Consider the following 14,464-nt stretch of genomic DNA (forward strand, 5'->3'; position numbering starts at 1 on the left):
GCTATCACACTTTAAAGAAGCACGCACACTTTTGTGACGGTCCAATTCAGAGTGAAACCATCTTTATGTACATACATATATACATGAGACTTATCATGACACATTTTTTATTAATTTTGACGAGCAATTCTTTCAGAAGATGCCTAATTATTTTAAAAGAGTCCTTGAAAATTTTATGCAAAACAAAGAGCTTTAAATAAAAGGCGCTCAAATGGCGGTTCGCCAAAGGCGCCATGAGGCCACGCTACGGCTCGGCGGGTACTTAGTATTTCGAGAATTTGTACTACATTTGTAGGAACTACATTTGTAAAACAATTTCAATTATAAAACATCGTTCAGCAGTAAAAAAGGTTAAAATTCGGTTTCTAGAACAAACATTTCAAATTTATTGTCTTTCTTGTTGTTAGTCAAACAGGAGAGAAGTAATACGCAATTATGCTTGGCTCAGATATTTATTAATAACTACTAGGTACAAGTTCTATTCAATACTTCAATCTCTAACTGTAATTTACGTTTCTTCAGTCTCAACAATGCTGTTTGCTCCCTGAGCTTATCCCTTCGTGCTCGTAAGACTTCGAGCTGCGCTCTAACTAGCCTGTTATTGGAACCGCATGCGAAGCAAGACGGAGCCTTCCATCTAGTTCTGGTTCGCCTCTCCTGGATTCTACTCTGACACTTTGTCACTAATGGTATCTCTTCTTCGCGTGGAACATCATCCACAATCTGAATGACATACTCATGATTGCTTTCGGCGAGATTTCCCCCGCAATCCCGAGAGTCATCTTCGTCGAAATCTTCCAGCAGTCGTTCTTCGACCATTTCGGAGAAAACGCTTTCCGCTGCTTCCGGAACGTCCAAGCCTACGATTTCGTTTGCACTTTCAAGTGCCTTAATGGGGATCGATCCTTCGTGATGGCTTATGTAGTTGATCAACTTGGAAGTGAGTTCTGCTGTTTTACTCGATTGCGAACTGGAGTCTACTGGAAGCACATTCTTCCTGAGTGATGCCACGATATTGCAGAGATCTTTGGTGGTCAACTCTTTACCGTCTTTTAGGCGCACGTATTCACGGATAAGTTTTTTGTCCACATTGTGCATTAGGAGCACATTTACCTCATGTTTCATGTCGGACGACAGTTTCTTGGTGTGGGCAAGATTTCTCGTATTTTCAACGCTGATGTCGTGGTTATGGATGTTCGAAACGGATATCACTACCAACTGTTGACCACACTTGGATGCGCGTAGGGCAATATAAGCTGGACAGTCATTGCGGATCGATTGGCGTCTGGAAAATTTTTATGATTAGATCACGGCGTGTGCATAAAAAAATAACATCGTCAAATCCTTCACAATTCGAGAATATAGGGTTCTAGCTATCTTTCGATGTTCCTCAGAGAAATCCATCGAGGGATCCTTTAAAGCTTTGTTTTTATAAACATGGTTTTTGAGAAAGATCTTTATTTTGAAGATTTGCAGCCCAAGGCTTGCTCATCTCTTTAGAAGGTTTTTGGGATGACATTTTTAACATTTTATCAATGTTCTAATCTAACATTATTAAAGTAGGGCATCGTCAAATAAATAAATCCATGGTTGAATCTCTCTGTCAAAACTCGGTCTAAAATCATCTAGCATTGATTTTAACACAAACATTATGAAAATTCCAAATTATAGTTTATTATATTTAGTTCTTCTTACAGAGATTGTAATATCCTCCCTAGATAGGATAAATCACAATTGAGTAAATACCACTTCTAAACTGAAGTTATCACAAATACTAATTTGATGTTCGTCCGCACCTCTAAATACCCCAAATCGCTTCATGGCTTTACTCCCCATAACTCAGTATTCAACTGATTTAATTTGTCTCAAGTTCGTCAAAAATCAATAGAACTCTGGTGTTAAATGCCATAGTGAAGAAAGGGTTAATGCATTGAGAAAATAGACCGCATATATATTCATTTTTTAATGAGAAAAAAACTTACAGCTTCTTGGCTCCACTGGATTTCGGTTCGAACTTTTGTCCACCGAAGATGCAGGAATACCGAACCGAGTAGTAGCGCAGGGCGGGGGCTATGGGGCGCGACGTCTTCAGGGCAGCTCCTTCGATGGTCCGTGAATCGCGACGCCAATAGTACACCAGGTCTTTGGAGCTATGCTGTTCCATTTTGGCCAAAAACTCCTCGTAGCTGTTGAAGCATTCTTGTGGCCGGAAGCAGTACTCACTTTGAATTTCGATCAGCAGATCGTTGTGGGCCATTTCCGGCGAGTTTATTTTTGCGCGCCTTTGGCTTGATGATTGCTTCCGAAAGAATGCTCACTGACTGATGTTTGTGAAAATCAATGTGAAGTTCATCGTGCTGAATGAAGCGTTCGCTGTACAAACGCTTGCGGTAAGGGGGAAACGCCAAAAAGGCGCACAAGAAGAAATCGAAGAAAGTTTCGAAAACAAACCGTTCCAACTAAAATCGTTAAAAAAGTTTCATCAAAAATTCCTGTTATTTCAGTGCAAGGGAACATAATTACGCCATGGAGGACGATCTGAACCACCTTTCCGACAGAATCATTGACAATTTGGATAAATTCAATCGCATACTCAAATCCGCTGGCTTGGAATCCAAACTGCTCAGCAATCCGGATCTTCCTGACCGTTTACTAAAACTATCCCAACAAGAGTGGACACCGGGCTCGGATGCCCGTTCCGCAGACCCATCGGATCGCCTAGCTGCCGAAGACATAGATTCCATTTTCAGCAAAATTCGACATCGTCCGTTGCCCGGCAGTGGATCATCTCGTGGCGTTAACCGAGCCCCGTCGCAAAAGAAAGCCATTCCGCTGCAACAGTCCCGGATTCTGAACGAAACCAATCTGGCCGGCAGCCCTTCCGGATCCCTGACCGATTTGAGCGACAGTGGTGGCAGCAGTAAACAGGTTCGAACGATCGACGTGGAAGCTCTGGTCAAAAGCTTGAAGCAATCCCTTCAGGCCATGGGACAGATCGAGAATCGGCCACTGGAAGCGATCGATTTTGAACGGGTCGAGCGGTACAATCGGAGGGAATGTGTCAAAGTGCGGGATGCCATTCGCGATGTGGAACTGATGGTGCAGGATCTGGAACGGTACGTGGCCAGTGTGCGAAATGGTGACGAAGATCGGAGCGAACTCGTTAGTGAGACTTTGGTGTCTCGGTTGAGGGATTTATCGGAGGTATGCTTATATCAATTCCCATTAATTTCAGTTGTTTAACTCCCTTTTGTTTTTCAGACCATGTCCCAAGTGATATTTATCAAGAACAACGAATACATTCCGGATATGAGCAAATGGACTGCCATCGGTTCGTTTCCACTGGCTGAGTGCTTGGACGATGTGAATGAAAACATTCGACGGAAGAAGCTCTATCAATGAAGAAAGTTCACGAAATATAACTTAAATCAGCCTATAAATCAAGTTTAATAAAATTTGATCAGGTAGTTTATATGAGAAACGTTTCATTTAGGATCTCAGATACGAATGGAGTGCAGTGAGGCACCTCTGGATGGATAACCCAAAGATATGGATCAGTGCTGGATTAAACACCAAATTTATCATCAAATAGATTTGCAGTTAGGGCCTTCCTTACCCGAGTGGTAAGAGTCCGCGGCTACAAAGCAAAGCCATGCTGAAGAAGTCTGGGTTCGATTCCTGGTCGGTCCAGGATCTTTTCGTAATTAACATTTCCTTGACTTCCCTGGGCATAGAGTATCATTGTACCTGCCACACGATATACGAATGCGAAAATGGCACTTAGTCAATAACTGTGAAAGTGCTCGTAAGAACACTAAGCTGAGAAGCAGGCTCTGACCCAGTGAGGACGTAATACCAAGAAGTAGAAGATTTTCAATTACGCAAAAATATATTTTACCAGTTGGTGGAATTTACATATTTGTTTTGTGGGTATTCTATGTGTTGGAGTAAATTGGTAACGCTGATGGCCTCCTTGGAGACTAATGGTCTTTCTAGCAACCGAAGTTTTCCTAAATAGCACAAATCTGAATAACAATCCCAAGTAACTACAAGCATTATACCATTGCATTAATTTGATCGAAAGTCAACATTATTTGCATTAATAATGTTATCATGCATTTATTCAATAACTGTCAAGCAATGATCCATTTGATTGACATTAGGGTAGATGTACCAATAGTGGAGGTACTAAGCACGATTGAACTTCATTTAACTGCCTAAATTCAAGAAGCGCAATTAATGTACATGTTATAGTTGTAACGGGAAGTAACGACCATTGACTTAATGAGAAAAATGATTTCATCGCAGTAAACTACGGCATGTCAGTGAAAAATAATACCTCCACTATTGGTACACTGTTCCTTTAGTTGCGGTATATTTTTAATTTGTGTTCCTATAGTTGCGGTATCCGTTGTTTTCTTATGGGATCCTCCACTATAGGAACACTTTACCGCAACTATTGGTACAAGTAAGAAAAGTTTTAGCAAATTTAGTGATATTTCATCAGTTTTAAAGCAATTTGAACGCTCTTTTCAGCTATTCCATATATCAACAAATCAATACGTCGATTGGCAGTGTCGGTGCTGTAGCTAAAGTGACAAAATCAGTGAAAACGGCACTACCGCAACTATAGGAACACCCACAACTAAGGGAACACTTACCCTATAAATGCTTTGTAGCATTATTTTAATTCAGCATTATGTTTAGCGTTTAGAGTGAATATACAGTTATGCTGCCATACAAGATTACGTAACCTCATTAAACGCACTCGAATCTGTAATAAATAAGTAAGGCGATCGAGCACGTTCGCCCTCGCTCATTACGTTTTGTGGGATATGGAAGAACAATTTTTATAATGAAATGACTTTCACATACAAAGGTATCGACCGTGATAATTTTATTTTGAATTTGTTTATCGGCATATCGGTCCATTTTGCTCGAAGTAAGAGGGAGCATGGAGAAGAAAGCCAGGCTGTCTTGGTAGTGTCATTCTCAAAACACACCCAAGCCGTTCCCATAGGGGACGTTAGCCACAAGGAAGTGTCGTTTCAAGTAATACTGTTTCATATGGTATGCCCTCTTCTACATCTAATCCAATTTCTCTCGCCGTTCCCTTACGGTACCTATCCATCTAGTATTCATTGCTTTCTTCTCCATGCTCCCTCTTACTTCGAGCAAAATGGACCGATATGCCGATAAACAAATTCAAAATGAAATGACTTTCTTCCATCTCGAACCCCCATTTCATGGTCTAAGTATATAATTATTCATTCAGAATTATTTTGTATTTCATCTATGAGACTCTTTTATTCATATGGAACGAGAAGAAATGTCGATGAATTTCTCTCACCTGAAATCTTTTCAATGCGCTAGGGTTTTGTTTTGTGGGTTGAGTCCTGTTATTTCCTCTACGAGAAAGAATGGTGATCAAATTATTTCTATTGATGTTACATTTGATGAGGAAAAGGAATCAATGTTGTTCATTCGCCAAAGAGAATTCTTTCTATTCGTAAATAACTGGGCGAATAGTAATGGTTAACACACACACAGTAGCTTCGTTTATAAGGAACTTTTAACCTACCTTATCACATCAGTAAACATCACATGGTTACTTGGGATTCTTCTGGTCGGACTCAACAATCGTTATTCAGTGGTTGAAAAGCATCAGATTGTCATTCCTGGATTCCACCCCTTCACGCAACTATTTTTGAACCACCACCATTGCAAGCTCATTCATGGAGGAGTTACGATGACTTTGTCGGTTGTAAGTTAAAAAATCCACTATATTTTTTTTTCTTTATTTAAAAGGGTCAAGCGCCCGAAGGCATTACGAAGCCGAAATCGAAATAATTATACAAACAGGATAAATTATTTGTTAATTAGGAGTTAGTGCTTTCGTACGTTCTTCTTGGGTGTAGATTGTAGTTGGTTTTCCACCGGAAGAGCTTGAAGGTGTGAAGACAGGTTTCGATTGTGCTTCTCTTGACGCTTTTTCTCTCCGCTTCACACTTGTCCCAGTGCTCTTTCTGCTCCCTTTCTCGTTCCCGTAAACTTTCCTGATACCGCCGCTGCATTGACTTCTCGTTTCTTCGATATTCCTCTTGCCGCCTACGCTTTTCCGTTTCGTACTTCTTCCAGTTGTCTCCCAAATTCTTCTCATATTCGCTTTTATAAACTTCAGTTTCCGCCGCTTCTGCTGCTCCTTGATCTTGACTTTGCCCACTTTCCGTTGAAGGAGCCTCCAAATGAACTACTTCAATGACTTCTTCGTCCACAACCTCGATTATTTCCTGTTCGAGGACTGAGCTTACACCCTGAATAACAGCACCTGCATAGGTGCTAAATGCTTTTTCCGTCTGCTTTCCGTTCTCATATTGGCTACGTAGTACACGTTGTGGACAGGAGTTCTTACGGTGGCCCTCCTGTTGGCACAAAAAACACTTGTTTTTCAGTTCCTCATAAAAAACTTTTTCTCTCCATTGAAGAACATTCACTGTTGGAGGAATATCCTTTTCAATGTCCATGTACAGGCCTCGTACACCATTGTACATATGGTCGAGGCCTAGGTTCGGTGGAAACTTTTCACGGATCACTCGTTCCATTTTTCCGTACGATCCTAGTACTAACGAGATATCCTCGTCAGACATCTCCGGAGGAATATCAAAAATCCGCAAGTAACGGGATCCGGCGGGCGTCATATGCACATCGACTGTTTTTCCGTTGGAATAATTAAACTTGATTGTATCCAAGTTCAACCGTAGAGCTTCTTCCATTGCGGCTGTGTTTTTGAATTTGATACACAGACTCCTAGCCTCCCCCATCTTATAGACGGTCTCCATCTCCAGGATATCAGAGTCCAGGCTTTTCAAAAAAGCAGCAATTTCGACCCAAGTCGGTCGCGGTGCCGACATAGGAAATCGAATTTTTACCGTATTCTTAATCATGCCTACACGCAAAAAAATTGTGCGGTATAAACTACCATTTTAGAGGGTTAACTTAAGCGCTCGCACGGGAAATTTTCAGCAGATCAGAAATGCGCTTGATTTTACCATGTCTGTAGTTGGAATCAGATTGTTGTAAATTATTTCTGTCAAATATACCAGTAATGCGGTGGGGTGTACCGTAAACATAGTAATTTGGTCTGAATTTCCATGGTAGTTTTAAGAATGGGCGTAGTCAGCTAAAATAGTTATTCTTACCTTTTTAGGGGAAAGGTATTCAATATCGGTAGATAGAGATATGTTTGCCAAATTAAGTGTAATTGTGGTAACATTGTGCTAAAAGATTATGTAGCCGGCGGGACTTGAACCCACAATTTCCATTCTGTACACGGACGCATTACCAATTATACTACAGCTACGCTACGGTAAACTGAAGTATTTGGCTAATGACCTTTGTAGCATCCCCTGAACAATGGACGTAATTTTTGAATGCTCCCTAACTATGCAAAAAAATAATTTTGATTTTTTGTATAATTTCATGAGTCAATCGAGTAATGGAACATCGAGGTTTAATCGTTGGTTTAGATTTTAGAAAACTAAGTTAAATAGATGTGTTGAAATCATATGATGATTTCGATTGTTTTGAGAGTTGCACTTAATGGTATTCAATTGAATTATAGATAAAATTCACTTCACTTAGTAAAATTGTGTTAGAGACATTCCACGCTTCACTGGGGACGTAAAGCCGTATAAAGCAAGAAAATTAAGATTAATTCGGAGTTTAAATGCTAGTAATGCTTTTAGTAAAATACTTCAACTGTTATAAAGAATTTATCGAGTGCGCAGAGTTAGGAACCTAAATGCGCAGAATAAGGAGCATTGAAAAAATGAATGCGCAGAGTTAGGAACACGAACACCCTTGAGAAAAAATAAAAATTTGCTATACAAATCATTACTTAGTAAAGCTTTTATATTTTTTCCTTATACATAAGATCAATAAGTATTTGTTTCCAAAATTTCAGAATATTGTGTTTTGTTTTCAATTAATTACAGCTGTTTAAAAATTGAAAAGCCTTAAGTGCGCAGAGTATGGGGCCTTCACGGTACATGCGAATATGTAGTGAACAAATGGATATCATCTAACCTGTCCTGTTTGTATGTGACCAATGCGAAGTGATGGATTACCCAGGCCCGGATTTCGGGGGGTGCCAAGGGGGCAAATGCCCCGGGCCCCCCGAGGAGTGTAAAAAGTGAAACACAATTATATTCATTAATTGTTGCATCAATGATTCTAAATATGAAATACAAATCCGATACGATTTCTAACGGAGATATCATGACTTGAGATTTTGTTTTTTTTTTTCTATGAATAGTAGTGAACTCCATACGGTTTTTATTATCAGTTGAAAATGCTTCTATTCGCTAATGAAAATGTTCAAGGTTATATCGAAACCTTTGAAACTTTTCTTGGGTTACTATACAGTAAACTTTCTGGAATGATACTGTCACTCTGTTATGGATTGATCTTGAAACGACGAAGATACTCGATTTTATTATTAGGGTACAGAAACTATTATTCTGCCAAACACATCTGAACGTCTTCCAAAGATTCGATATTTCCGTATTCTACTATACTCTTTTCTATTTGTGCCAGTTTTTTATAATTTTGTTAATATTTACAAGGTTTTGTTTGAATATGGCAATTTTTACTGAGACGATAGAATATAGTATAAATTTGACCCAAGTCCACAGAATTTGTTTAAATATTGCCATTTTCATTAAGAGCTTGAAATTTACCATAATTTTGACTCAAGTCTACAGAATTTCAAAACAATTATATTTGTTTTGTACTATTACAAATCCATTATCCTCAAATTTCTAGCCCAAAAGGATAGATTACCAAGGTAATTTCGCTATGATCTTTGCTAGATTTTCGCTCGAGGGCTATTTACCGTGATTGTAACATCATCTGCAAGTTGTCTAATCGTGCATAGTTTTTACAAACTATTGGCAATATCTGAAACATTCAAATTATAAAGCAAGTGATTAAGACATCAGCCTTGAGGAAGGCTCATATAGCTTACTCTGGAAGAAGTCATTTGACCGAGCGTTAAGCAAAAAATGTCTACAAAACCAAAAAAAAATCTCGCAATTAATAACATACAGGCCTATCTGAAGTTATCGATTTCTCTTCGTCGATTTTCTCTTTGAACTAATACACGAAATTCAATCGATAATCTTTGCTATTGCCATTCGATAAATCATACACGCAGAATAATATTGTAGGGTTGAATCTAAGAACGCGATTATTAGAACCAACAATTCTTGTTTAAATTGAATCAATCCATCTGTTGGTTTGTTTCTAATTCGGCATATTTTTGAAACAACAAAATTCTGTGTCGAATGAAATATTGATGCTCGATTTTTTTTTCAACAAATGACAATTGTTGTTTTAACAATATCATTTTGTTGAATAAACATTTTTTTTATTGTTGCCATTTTGTATTTAAGAAATAATCAGAGAGTTAGAGGCGAACAAATTTTGCTTATTGTTGAAAAATAAGTGTCGATGGGATATTCGGGTAGCTGTAATAACTTTGGTGAGTATACATTTTCCGTCGTAGTTTAATTTAAATACAATATTATTTTAGTAATCATATGACAAAATGCTGACAAAAATGATTTTACTATTCATGATAGTTTTGGCGGTGTGAATGCGAAAAGAAGGAATGCTATAGGTAATTAAATCAAACGATGAGATTGCAGGACAAGTTATTTATTTTAAATTTGTTTATTTCAGAATTTCCTAAATTTGTCGGTTGGTTTAGCAGCGGCGATGATACCGGACTATATCATGTTACACCTATTAATTCGAAACACTAATTCAATGTTGAAATATAATCTGTAAACCTACTTGCGCATTGAATTAGTAGGAATGTTAATAAAAAATGATATTTAAATCAATGAAATGCTTAATATCAATTAACAGAATTGTAGAAACAACAATAATTGTTTTTTGTTTCAATACACATTCTTTGTTACTTCAATAAGGGGTGTTTTTAGAATCAACAAATTATATTTTTGTTTCAATTGCATTTCTTTTTGTTTATGACAGCTGGCTATTTTGGGACATTTTTAGAAACAACAATTTATTTTGTAGGAATAAATGGAAGTTATCATTGAGTCAACAAAAATTGCCGATAAGCCGTGAGTCAACAATAAAATTTGTTGAATCTATATAGATTTCGTTCGAATTTACAATATATTTCTCTGCGTGTATAGTCTTGATTCCAACATTTTAAATTTTTAAGTCAAAGTAAAATCTCAACATCTATTATGTACGACTTTTCAAGTATTTTATAAAGATGATTCATTTTACTCAGCATTCACGAAATGATGTTATAGTCAAATTCGATATGTATAATATTTTTTTTTAATTTCCTGATATTTTATTTCCATGAAACTAAACTTTCCTATACATGGTGTTCTCCGATTTTGTACCAAGGGCCCCCGTCAAGAGATCTGACCCGGGCCCCCCGAAGCCCAAATCCGGCACTGGGATTACCATTCTACCATGAGAAGGAAAGGGTTAATTTAGTTCTATAAATCTATTCTAGATAAAATATCCGATTAATTTGGCCTTTTCGTTGAGTGGATTGAGGTGAGAAACTGCGGTTTCGTATACTACCCATAAAAGCAGAACTTTCCCATATGGATTTTCGAACCAACACCTTTTTTCTTTGCAACATTCATGTTATACTTCTATAAGCTTAAGATGAAACATCTCGGAATCCAAAGATGGCCGTCACAATGGTCGACTTGTGCCCCTACTCACATTTTCAAAGGCACTAAAGTGGAGAAATAGTTGTCAAACGTTTCTCATCTTATTTTACGTGCCTATTCTGCGCGGCGTGTGAAGTGACACGAGTCGAATGAGGTGACAATTGTCGACTCGCTCCCATTTGATTAACATTAGTCGTCTCACGTCACCCGATGTGAGAGCGGCTCGTTTCGACTCACACGCCGCGCAGAATAAGCGCATTAAGCTTTCTGCTTGTGCACAAAGTCAAAATAAAAATGCACTGTTGTTGGATGGTTTCTTTGCGAGATTAGTGCCTTTGAAGTTTAAATGCAGTCTTAGATGTTTGATTCCAAACTGTTTCATCTTAAACTTATTGTTATTCGCTGGACTTATTCTACGAGTCCCTGGGTCTTGTATAGGGAGGTGACAATTCTCGACTCGAGTGAAGTGCCTCGCCGTGTAAATCAAATGGAGAGTCACTTCACTCGAGTCGAGAATTGTCACCTCCTTATTCGAGACCGACCATTCTCACCTCACGCCACTCGTAGAACAAGTACAACGCTCGTTTGATTTATATTGAGTAGCCTTTCAGCCCAAATAACAATCGGTCGAGCATCGTTACGTGTTGGAAATTTTCTCAACTTCCCAGGACATAGAGTATCTTCGTACTTGCCACACGATATACACATGCACAAATGGTCGGCGTTAAGTCAGAGAGGACCAAGTACAAAACTTGGGAAAATTGGATTATTCTCTCATTAGATGCTAAATTACCTTTCCTCCGTTTCACTTTGACCAGATTTGATGAATGCTGTAAACTGCGAGAGATATGCAACAAATTTACTTTGGATGATCAATGAAATCGATAAAAGTGTGCAGTCAGAGCGGACCAAGTGCTTATTACCATAACAGCAAAAATGATCAGCACGCTGAGGAATGCGAGGAAATGAAAAATATGTCAAGAGATCTGTCAGATTTTTCGACATCGAATGATTCTTCTACATATCCATCAATAGAAATTAATAAATTTAACTTCATTCAATGCATTTGATTATGATTTTTGACCATTTTCCATAATTGGATGGGTGGTCAGAAATTGCAACAATTTCTGTGCAGACAGAGCGGACCAAGTGTTGAAAAGCAATAAACTGATTGATTATTGCATTTTTTGAGTCAATTTCAGAGTCCGATAGAAGTTTATGGTAGTGCTATGGTGTATGTATGAAATGTGCTAGAACCCGCTTATTGGACCAGTATATTTTGGTCGGTATTCAAGATTTTCACTTGGTCCTCTCTGACTGAACGCATATTTGAATATTTCTGGTCTCCAATGCAATGACCCTGCAATGCCTTAATTTTCAAGCTATCGTAATGCCACTGATTTTGGTATTGACGATATGGATTATTGAAGAATTTACGATTCTGGTGTTGAAGGGTCTTGATAATCTGCTTATCTTGGAGATATGCACCCAGTTTGACCATTGAAGCATTAAATGATTCTTATTTTCCTAGAAATTGTTCAGTCAGAGTGAACCAACTCACTGAACAGTGATGTTTAGTTCAGTCAGAGTGGACCAAGTACACATAGTCCATCAAAAAATCGTTCTATCAGAGGCTCGGATTATGATTTTTCATGATTGTCACTTCACATTATATTGTTTGAAAGTAACACTAAGATGTGTAGAAATATTGTACCAAAATTTAAACGAGTCCAAAAATTACGGATCTTTAGACTTTAAACCCATTTTTCTCAAAATATGAAAAATGTCACTTGGTCCACTCTGACTTAACGCCGACCAAATGGTCAACTGACAAAGAAAGATCTCAGTTAATGACTGTGGAAGCGCTCATAAGAACAGTAAGCTGAGAAGCAAGTTCTGTTCCTGTTGAGACGTAATGACAGAAAGAAAAATAAGCTTTTCAGCTCTAAATTCCATCTGATGTTTTCAAAATTATCATCAACACCAGGAATACTGGCCTTGCTACCTTAGCACAGATGGGAGTTTTCGGATTCAATCAAAGAACGCCTTCAATTTCCTAGCCTTGTTTCGTCTAGTAATTTTCCAATCATAGTAAGCGCTAACCTGTCAGCTAGATACATATAATACCATGGGGAAAACCCAGACATCAAGTCTTGAAGGTTGACCGTGTTCGTTAATTTTAAGGGGATTCATATTTTTGATCAATATCTAATATATATTAACTGAGTTCTAGTGCATGCTTTAAGTTGTTGTCAATAAGGAATCAAGTTCATAAAATTGCGGGAAATTTCACACCATCGAGCTACGCATTTCCACGATTAGTAAACGTTACATCCTACACACATAATATGTTCTCGTACGGTAATCCATAATTGATTAAATACGTGTCATTGTGCAAACCCCTAAATCTAAACCTTAATCCATATCGTCGTCGTCATCGTCCGAGATGGTGTACTTCTTCTGGGAGCGTTTCCTGCGCCCCGGCGTGCCCTTCGGCTTCGACGCCGACATCGACGAGGACGACGACGTTCCAGCCTTGGAAATCTTCAGCTTCATCTTGACGCTGCCGGATTCCTCGTCCGAGTTGTCATCGTCTGCAATGGGGAGGTGGGATGCATTTTCAACAATTTGCCAACTATTTGGGATGCAATCATAGTTACCATCATCGTCGGAGTCCTCTTCATCGGCCGCCTCCAGAATCTTCTGCTTCGAGGTGGTGAAAATTTGCTGCAGCTCCAAGCTGTCTTCGTAGATGAGGGATGCCTCCTCGTTGTAGATCTGTGCATTCTGGCAGAGTTGGAAGAAGTCCTTTTCCAAATCGGGAAAATCGGCGTATTTCGCTTCTTCGATTCGAGTTACGATCTTCTTGATGTCGATGGGTCGCTTGATGACTTCGTAATAGTCTGGCAGATCTCTTCGCGAAGGAAGTCTCATGAATGGCTCACTCAGCACTCGACCGTCTTGATCGGTGTATTTGATAACCGCATCAATGACCTTCTTCATCTGTTTCTTAACCTTAGGAGCTGTGGTTCCTTTTCTGCGTTTCGTCACTGTTGAAATTACACTTTCATCGTCAGAATCTTCTCGGCGGCTCTTGCGTTTACGTCCCTTACGCTTCTTCTCGCGTTCTTCTTCTTCAAGTTCTTCGTCGAAGTCGGCACCATCATCAATTGCCTTCAGCCACTCCTTCTCGGTTAGACTGTCCGTGTAGTCAACTTCCTTGCGCTGACGAGATCCTCGGCCCAGGATGGAATTGTCCTCCTCGTAATCCCATCGATCGACTTCCTCTTCCTCCTTGACCAACCAATCGGGCAGTTCCGATTCATCAATCAAGCGAGGTTTGACCTCTTCTGCCTTCCGCTCGGCATCCATCTTCTTGAAGAGCTCCAACTCGTCATCGTTACGCGAGATCATCAAATTAATCATTTCATCGTCTGGTACTTCGTTCTCTTCTTCCTCGTCCATCTCGTCCTGGTGCAGAATGCTCTGCAAGAACTGCTGCCGTTCACTTCCGGTGGACTTCTGATCGAACATACCGGCCTGGATGACCTTCTCGTCCATGTTCAGCTTGTACCTGTGGAATAGAATGTGATTAGGATAAATCGATCAGGCAAAAAAAAATATTTGCCTAATGTTTGAGTTTGGTATGACAAAATTAAGTATATCTATTATTCTTAAAACCCAAAATTCTTCGGTATTCTCTCTTATCCCTACGAATGTTGTCAAAAATAGAAAAAGAT

General features: G+C 39.0%; 3 protein-coding genes and 1 long non-coding RNA gene across 5 annotated transcripts in view; 2 read left to right on the forward strand and 2 right to left on the reverse strand.

Annotated features, from left to right (window-relative positions):
- Positions 1-433: 433 nt before the first annotated feature.
- On the reverse strand, positions 434-2,337 carry LOC5565737. Its single transcript, XM_001650036.2, has 2 exons — positions 1,983-2,337; positions 434-1,285 (listed from the first exon to the last, which is right to left on the reverse strand). Exons 1-2 carry the CDS (start codon positions 2,255-2,257, stop codon positions 466-468), a joined length of 1,095 nt encoding a protein of 364 aa, XP_001650086.2. The 5' UTR covers positions 2,258-2,337; the 3' UTR covers positions 434-465.
- A 65-nt stretch (positions 2,338-2,402) lies between these two features.
- LOC5565732 lies at positions 2,403-3,472 on the forward strand. The gene is made up of 2 exons (XM_001650037.2): positions 2,403-3,204; positions 3,262-3,472. Exons 1-2 carry the CDS (start codon positions 2,527-2,529, stop codon positions 3,400-3,402), a joined length of 819 nt encoding a protein of 272 aa, XP_001650087.2. The 5' UTR covers positions 2,403-2,526; the 3' UTR covers positions 3,403-3,472.
- A 5,722-nt stretch (positions 3,473-9,194) lies between these two features.
- LOC110678398 lies at positions 9,195-9,944 on the forward strand. Its single transcript, XR_002501566.1, has 2 exons — positions 9,195-9,679; positions 9,742-9,944. It is a non-coding gene; the product is annotated as an uncharacterized LOC110678398 (long non-coding RNA).
- Positions 9,945-12,771: 2,827 nt separating this feature from the next.
- LOC5565739 (ATP-dependent helicase brm) overlaps positions 12,772-14,464 on the reverse strand; it is a 30,933-nt gene continuing 29,240 nt past the window's right edge. For both annotated transcript variants that reach the window (XM_001650039.2, XM_021851085.1), the window contains exons 3-4: positions 13,385-14,298; positions 12,772-13,318 (exon numbers count right to left, since the gene is read on the reverse strand). In XM_001650039.2, the coding sequence (XP_001650089.2) occupies positions 13,140-13,318; positions 13,385-14,298 (1,093 nt within the window). In that variant the 3' untranslated portion in view covers positions 12,772-13,139. The remainder of the gene's footprint in view (positions 13,319-13,384; positions 14,299-14,464) is intronic.

The sequence above is a fragment of the Aedes aegypti genome, chromosome 3, assembly GCF_002204515.2.
Source record: "Aedes aegypti strain LVP_AGWG chromosome 3, AaegL5.0 Primary Assembly, whole genome shotgun sequence".
NCBI lineage: Eukaryota > Metazoa > Arthropoda > Insecta > Diptera > Culicidae > Aedes > Aedes aegypti.